Raw genomic sequence first — 8,071 nt, 5'->3', positions numbered from 1 at the left:
GGAATGAACAAAACTGGCCTGAGACCTTTGGATGAAGCCTACACCAAGCTTAAATCTGTGGATGGAGGAAGGAAGAGGCTCTTGAAGGGCAACAGCTGCTTCTGGAAAAAGCTGGGACTCTGGGTCAGAGACTCTCAAGCCATCCTAGGTGGCCTCGCTCTTTGGCTAACCCAGCAGTGTCATCTCCCCAGGCACAATGAGAGATGGGGCTGCCTATTCTTCTGCTTCGGATTCCCCCAACACCTGGGCCAACACGGAGCCTCACTCCCACACAGCAAGTGCACATTAGTTACATGACATCCCATCCTCACGGTGCCTGAAATCCTCTCTCCTCTAGGAAGTTTCCCACCACTAAGCCCAGACTGAAACATTTTCCTTCTTAGGAGACTTGAGCACTATGACTATGTATCACACCCTCCCCAACTGGTCTGGATGGATTACAGCCATTTGCTGCACCTCTGCTGGGCTTGCCTCTTGAGCAATTCCTTGGAGGCGGGGACCGTGTTTCCCCTATATATCATTCAGTAAGGGGCCGTGACCACAAAGCAAGCACACACAACTATCTTGTCCTCCTCTTCATCTCTGCCTAGTGAAACTGTACCCCCACCCTTCACGCCTAGCTCAAATGCCATTTATGCCATCATGATAACAGCCCAATCTTAAACAGCCCTTCAAGGTTTGTGGAACATTTTACATAATTTATCTCGTTTGAGCCTCAGAACCGTCTTGTGAGAGAAGCTATATAATTCCTTTTTTATTGATGAAGACACAGGCTTAGGGAGCTTAAGGGATTCGTTCAAGACCCCATAGCTAGCAGGTACCATATCTAAAGCAAACACACACTATGATGCCACATCTCCTCAGTGAAGCATTCCCTGATCAGTCAACAAACAGAGCCATCTGCTGGAGGGCCGGGAACAATAGTTTAGAGAAGACCTAGTTCTGACCCTCGGAGAGTAAAATTCATAAAGAGGAATCTGCATACAGGCAATCAGCAACTACATGCCAGGCACTGGCCTAAGTGCTGTGAATATAGACACAAAAAGCAAAACAAGCCCTTCCCTCAAAGGCCCTCTGGACAGGGGAGACACTAGGTCCATGCATAACATGGGGAACATGCACTTGGGCAGAATGTAAAGCAGAAGTGAAGAGGGAGTGGCAGGTGTGCAAAGGCCTGGAGCAAAGATCAGAGAGAATGCTACTTCGGGTGGACAGTAGAGAGTGGGAAGGAGAGGCATGTGTCAGGAAGCCAGAAAGATAGCCTGGGGCCATATTGTGAAGAACTTTAAAAGCTAAATAGAGATTATAGTTTATGCCAGAGACAATGGGGAACCACTTAAGTTTATTAAGTATAGGAGTGACCTGGTCAGATCTATGCTTGAGAAAAATCACTTCAGGAGCAGGGTGAGGGATTGGAGTAGGGAAGCAATGGCAAAACTAGATCTGAATTTGGATACTCCAGTTGAGAATAATGCTGAATGTATGGGCTGAACAAACTAAAACAGTGTTTTTTGTTTGTTTTCCAACAGAAATATGGACATTTTAAAGAGGAGTAGGTTTGGGGTAAAATTCATCAGAGAGGTACAAACTGGTACTTGAGATTTAAGGGGGGAAGATCACAACTAACTGAAAGGATGAAGGAAAGCTTCAGTGACATTTCAGACTCGACCTCTGAGGCCTCACAGTCCAACACATACCTTAATGTACTTAACAGTTAGCTGTTGAACCTCTACTTGGAGACCTCCAGGAAAGAGGTCAGGGTCCTATATCCTCAATTAGACCACTGCACTTTGAAATAAGTTAAGAATTGTAAGAAACACGGTTAACTGCTTCAATGAAATCTAGGTAAATTATACCTACAACATTCCCCCGACCTATCTCAGGGTCTTCCTGGTGTTGTTAAATCTTGTTGATTCTATCTCCATGGCATCTCTCTCAATCTCCCCCATTGGACATACTCGTGCCACAACCACTCCAGTGCAGGCCCATATTGCCTCTCTTCTACATTATTTTAACAGGTTCCTAACTGGTGTTAAAAGTGTCAATTTTTTTTCATGGCACAGCTCAAATCTGATCTTGTCAGAGCTCAGCTCAAAAAGCTATGACCTTCCAGAATTAAAAACAAAACAAAATTATTCTTTTGTGCATTTCTAGATCTATTTTTCTCTTCAAGGATTCTATGGCTTGGTCAAATTGACTCACTCTTTTCTGTACCTCTCACTCCCCCTCCCCACCCTGGGCTTTTGTTTGGATGATTTCCAGGCCTGAAATTCTCTCTCCTCAGACTTTTGGAACCTTCATCTTCTTTCCAGGCTCATTTCAAGTGCCCCACCCCCTCTGTAAGGCCTTTCCTGATTTGCCTCCACCTCTAGCTATAGAATCTTGTCCTCCAAATTCACTTTGTACATATTTTGTATTTACCCAAATGAACACATTAATTTTCTAGATAAAATTTGAGCTCCTTGAGGGCGGAGACTGTTTTTGTTTTGGTAACCCCAGTGCGTAGTTCATAATGAATGCTAGCCATTCTCCAATTGATAAATGGGCAAGGAACATGAACAGACAATTTTCAAAGAAATCAAAACCATTAACAAGCAAATGAAAAAATGTTTTAAATCTCTTATGATCAGAGAAATGCAAATCAAAACAACTCTGAGGTATCACCTCACACCTAGCAGATTGGCTAACATGACAGCAAAGGAAAGTAATGAATGCTGGAGGGGATGTGGCAAAGTAGGGACATTAATTCATTGCTGATGGAGTTGTGAATTGGTCCAACCATTCTGGAGGGCAATTTGGAACTATGCCCAAAGAGTGATAAAAGAATGTCTGCCCTTTGATCCAGCTATAGCACTGCTGGGTCTGTACCCCAAAGAGATAATAAGGAAAAAGACTTGTACAAGAACATTCATAGCTGCACTCTTAGTGGTGGCCAAAAATTGGAAAATGAGGGGATGCCCTTCAATTGGGGAATGGCTGAACCAATTGTGGTATCTGTTGGTGATGGAATACTATTGTGCTAAAAGGAATAATAAAGTGGAGGAATTCCATGGAGACTGGAACAACCTCCAGGAAGTGATGCAGAGCGAAAGGAGCAGAACCAAAACACTGTACACAGAGTCTGATACACTGTGGTTCAATCGAATGTAATGGACTTCTCCGTTAGCGGCAGTGTAGCGACCCTGAACAACCCAGAGGGATCTATGAGAAAGAACACTATTCACATTCAGAGGAAAAACTGTGGGAGTAAAAACACTGAAGGAAAACAACTGTTTGAATACATGGGTCGAAGGGATATGGTTGGGGATGTAGACTCTAAATGAACATCCTTTTTAAAAACAAAAACAAAAAAATCCCGAAAACCCTTACCTTCTATGGAGTCAATACTGTGTATTGGCTCCAAAGCAGAAGAGTGTTAAGGGCTAGGCAATGGGGGGTCAAGTGACTTGCCCAGGGTCACACAGCTGGGAAGTGTCTGAGGCCAGGTTTGAACCTAGGACCTCCCGTCTCTAGGCCTGACTCTCAATCCACTGAGCCACCCAGCTGCCCCCTCTAAATGAACATCCTAGTGCAAACAACAACATGGAAATAGGTTCTGATCAAGGACACAAGTAATACCCAATGAAATTGCATGTTGGCTGTGGGAAGGGGGGGTGGAGGGGAGGGAGGGAAATAAAGTGAGTATTGTAACCAAAAAAATAAAATAAAATAAAATAATTAATGAATGCTAGAAAAATGGAAATGAAAGGCCCATGGCATGGTGTGTGTCCTTGAAGTCATGCTGGATGTTAGGTATCACTTTCCTAGATGTTTACAACCCATCAACTTAATGTCTTTTAGAACTCTGTAAGGAACTGAAGTCAAGCTCACCCAGGTATTGTTTGTAGATTTGACTTTCAGCTTTTGAGACTCAGGATGTCAGTTCTCCTCTACTTCTACACTTGCTTCTCCTGTTCTCTTTGATCCTTCAAAGATTACTGGTAGGGGTTCAATAAACAATACTATTTGCTTTCTCTTTTACTACTGGGACACAGTTCACCTGGAACAGATGGCATAAATTCATCAAGGGTGATCAGAGTTTTCTTCTTATCTCCTTATTTATCTTGGCTACCTATCTACCACTCCCTATTTGTCACACATGTTCTTATCCTCTGTTGTCCAAAGATCATTCTTTTTGGAAGGGAAGGGTAAATCAGATCAAACAAACAGAGTTAGAAAACCACTTGCTTGGCTATAGTCATTCACCATTTCAGCCACCCAACACCAGAGCTCAATTCTGTTTCTGAAACTCCTTTTCCAAAATGTCATAAAATATCCTAACAACTAAACCCTCCTGCTGTCCTAAGCTTTCCTTACTGGGTTTGAAGCACTTAGAACTAAAGCACCTCGAATGCTGCTCATACAGGACTGAGTCACGTTTCTTATTGGCGTTGGTTCTATTTCCAGTATTCTTTTAAAAAATCTGAGCTGGATGAGGAGTTTTCTGTGCATCCATATCACTCTCTTTAGCCAACTCATCCTTTTCCTCCTCCTCAGAAATATTTTTCTGTATACTTCAAGTATTTCATTCTTGAACACTCCTACCTACCCTTTATGGGTTAATTACCTCTGTAGAATTCTAATTCCTAGGCCTCCCCAGCTTCTAGAGCCTTCTCTTCTCAGGCTGCCTTTCACTTAGTCTCTATATGTTTTGTACCACTCAGGATTGTTGTGAGAATAAACATGAGATAATATGTGTAAAGAACCTACCACCATGCTGGGCATATAGTAAGTATTACAGAAATGCTAGCTATCATTATGATGTTCTTAGTTATTTTCATATTGTCTCTCCCATTAAAACACACACAGTCCTTATGCACCAGGACTATTTTTGTCTTTCTTTGTATTTGCTGTGCTCTGCACAATGCCTGTTACTTAATAGATGTTGGTTCACTTAACAGAGCATGCAATCCTGCCAATCCCTTTTCTGACCCCTTGGATAGCTACTCTTCAAAAATCTATGGTGAGAGAAGTGAGGTGGCTCAGTGGATTGAAAGCCAGGCCTTGAGATGGGAGGTCCTGGGTTCAAATCTGGCCTCAGACACTTCCTAGCTGTGTGACCCTGGGCAAATCACCCAACCCCCACTGCCTAGCCCATACCACTCTTCTGCCTTGGAACCAATACACAGTATTGATTCTAAGATGGGGTAAGGGTTAAAAAAAAATCTATGGTGTCTATTAGACTCTGCCTAGTTTTCTTCTCTTCTATCCCAAACTTAAAATGGAGTGGTCATTTCTTGCCAAGATGCCAATGACTTCCACCTCAGCAGCTACTTCTTCCATGCTGGTGAGAATCCATTAAGTAAAGAAATCCTGAGCTACTCTGCTTTCGACAAAGTGTTCCAACTGATTTACTGATGATCGAAGCCCCCTGTCTTAGTTCTATCCTGCCTCCATGCAGGACGTGTGATCTGTCTCTTAAACTATCCATTCTCTCTTAATAACCTTTATTTTCTGTTCTAGAATTGATACTAGGTATCAGTTTCAAGGGAGAAGAGTGGTAATGACTAGGCAATTGGAGTTAAGTGACTTGCCCATGGTCAGATAGTAGGAAATGTCTGACGCCAAATTTGAACCCAGGATTTCCTGTCTCCAGGCTTAACTCTCTTTATCTACCGAGCCACCTAGCTGCCCATCTAATTTTCTCTTTCAAGCCAAGTCAACCTAGAATACTCTTATAACAAGATTGCTTCTGTTTCTGTCTCTGCTGAGATATACTCTTCACCTGGTGCCACCCCTCTAGGTCCTAGATCTCCTCACATGAGTAAAAATTTAAAATATGCAAATGCTATTCTGTCCACCCTACTTCCAACCTATCTAAATTATGTTTTAAATAGTCATACCAATTGGATTTCAATTAACTCTGTACGCCTCTGCTGCATGGGCAACCTAGACTTGAGGAAGTGTTGACAAAGACCTGGAGACAGGACCCAGAGTAAGTCCAGTCTGGGGGGTGCAAAGGGAAGAATAATCTGACATGAGGCTTTAGAGGCGAGGATGGAGGGTCCAAATGCCAGATGGCCTTTATTCCGTAAGCCACAGGGAACCATGAAAGACTTCGAAGCAGAGGAATGACATGGTATATCCTAAGGAAATATGACTGGACATAGGGACGGTGGAGGTGGGGAGACACGCTGGGAGGTTGTGACAATAGTCTAGAGAGAGGGAAGTGAAGATCTGCATTAGGATGGCTAAAGAGAAAAGAGAGAGAGAAGGTATGCACTGAAGGTACCATCAGCATACTTGGTAACTGACTGGACCTGTGAGATGAGGAAATGATGCAAGTCTAAGAAACCTCAGTTTCTAACATGGGAGACACAATGCGAAGTGACTTCTCATCCTCCTCTTCTTCCTCCTAGTCAGGCTTCTAAGCAGTCTCTCCACTTCTCATTCACTTACTATGTTACCTTTCTATGGGCCCATGTGTGAGCTTCCTTTACTAAATGGAAAGCTTCTTGAAGGCAGTTTTGCCCACTATCTTTGTATCCCTCCAGTTCTCTATGCAGTTCCTTGTAAACAGTAGATATGTAAAAAATGGTTGTTGAATAAATGAAAAAACAAATCCAAACTATTTCTTTAGTGCTTTGAGGTTTACTAAATGTGTTTCGCATATCCACCCTGTGAAAGAATAGTGCAGCTATTGGTGCCATCTTAAAGATGAGAAATGGGGCTCCAAGAGTGGAAGACATTTAGTCACTCTCATGGCTAAGAAATTCAGAGTTAGGATTTGGACTCAGGTCTTTGGACTTCAACATCATTGCTCCATTATGGAACACAGAAATGGTGGCTGGACTTTAGAAGAAGAGTCACATGTCCTCCCAACCATCTATTACCCCCCAACACTTTCACATTTGTATCTCTAATGTCGAGCACAGTATGACACATAGAAGGTACTTGAAAACACTTGTAAAAAATAAAAATGCATTTTAATTAATTTATCCAACAATAATGACCCTTCTAGGATCCCTCTCCTACACTGTCATAACTGGATTAGGCTAATGGAGAACCCAATAAGGGGGAGACAAGACAGGGTGGGGGTGAGAAGTAGAGGGGAGGAGTGGGAGGGAGGAAGAAGAAGGAAAAGAGGAACCAGACCATCACTGTTTCACCAAACTCCAAGAGAGCCATGGCAACAGTGAGTCAGCCAGGTTGGCTGTGTGATTCTGGCCTGGGACAGTACAGAGTTCCTCTGTGTAAGAGGAAGTGGCAGTGTTATTGTGATGCTTCCCTCACCTGCACAGATGGGGCACTGGCCACTCTCCTGACCATGGTCACTACTGGTCTGTGGCTGGGGGGGCTGTCGTGCTGGCTTCACCTTCCTGTGTTGCCGTGGACGCAAGGAGGCTGGAGACCTATAGGACAAAACAACGCAGGGTGGCAGCATTACTAGCTGCAAAGACTGCAATGGGACAGCCAAAGCTCTGATGGGATAATAGCTGCTCTCAAGACTCACCATCCATTCATGGCCAAAGTCTTTCTATAAATCTGCCTCCTCCAGGCAGTTTCCCACCTTCCATAGAAAGGCCCTTTAATTGGGCACACTTTGGCAATACTAGAGTTGTCAGTAGGTATGTGCTGATCATCTGCTGCTCTGTGGAAACATCCCTCAGGGGTTTGCTAGAGATTTCACTGGCTGGGCAGGGCTATACAGCCCTCCACTGACCTGAGGCTTCCAGAAGCAAAAGAATAGGAACTGCCCTAGCTGCTTGGATGCTGTTGTTGCCCATTCACCTCAGCAATCGCAGCAGTGGCTGGTAGCCCAGAGACCCCAAGATATGCCTGTCTCTAAGCAAACGGTCATTGGAAGGACATTAGGGAGAGGGTCATGTAGGCAGGGAAATGACTTTGGAAGAGGACAAGTTGGTGGCTGAGGAGGGCAGTGTTGAGATAGCTGAGGGAAGTGCTTTGGGGTTTCTCAGTTACCTTCTTCTTGTGTTTTGTAGTTTCTGTCTCTTTGTCCTACTTGATTCATTCTTTGAGTTCTGCTCCCATGACCCCTGATCCTTGGCCTCAGGGACATCTGTCAGCCCAA

At 43.8% G+C, this 8,071-nt stretch overlaps 1 protein-coding gene across 2 annotated transcripts in view; it reads right to left on the bottom strand.

Annotated features, from left to right (window-relative positions):
* Window positions 1-8,071, bottom strand: part of XNDC1N (XRCC1 N-terminal domain containing 1, N-terminal like) — a 30,421-nt gene that overhangs the window by 1,566 nt on the left and 20,784 nt on the right. For both annotated transcript variants that reach the window (XM_056825110.1, NM_001374488.1), the window contains 2 exon segments: window positions 7,963-8,059; window positions 7,273-7,391 (listed from right to left, as the gene is read on the bottom strand). In XM_056825110.1, the coding sequence (XP_056681088.1) occupies window positions 7,273-7,391; window positions 7,963-8,059 (216 nt within the window).

Source organism: Monodelphis domestica, chromosome 4, assembly GCF_027887165.1.
Source record: "Monodelphis domestica isolate mMonDom1 chromosome 4, mMonDom1.pri, whole genome shotgun sequence".
NCBI classification, from domain to species: domain Eukaryota; kingdom Metazoa; phylum Chordata; class Mammalia; order Didelphimorphia; family Didelphidae; genus Monodelphis; species Monodelphis domestica.
This window is presented reverse-complemented; position numbering and strand designations above follow the sequence as displayed.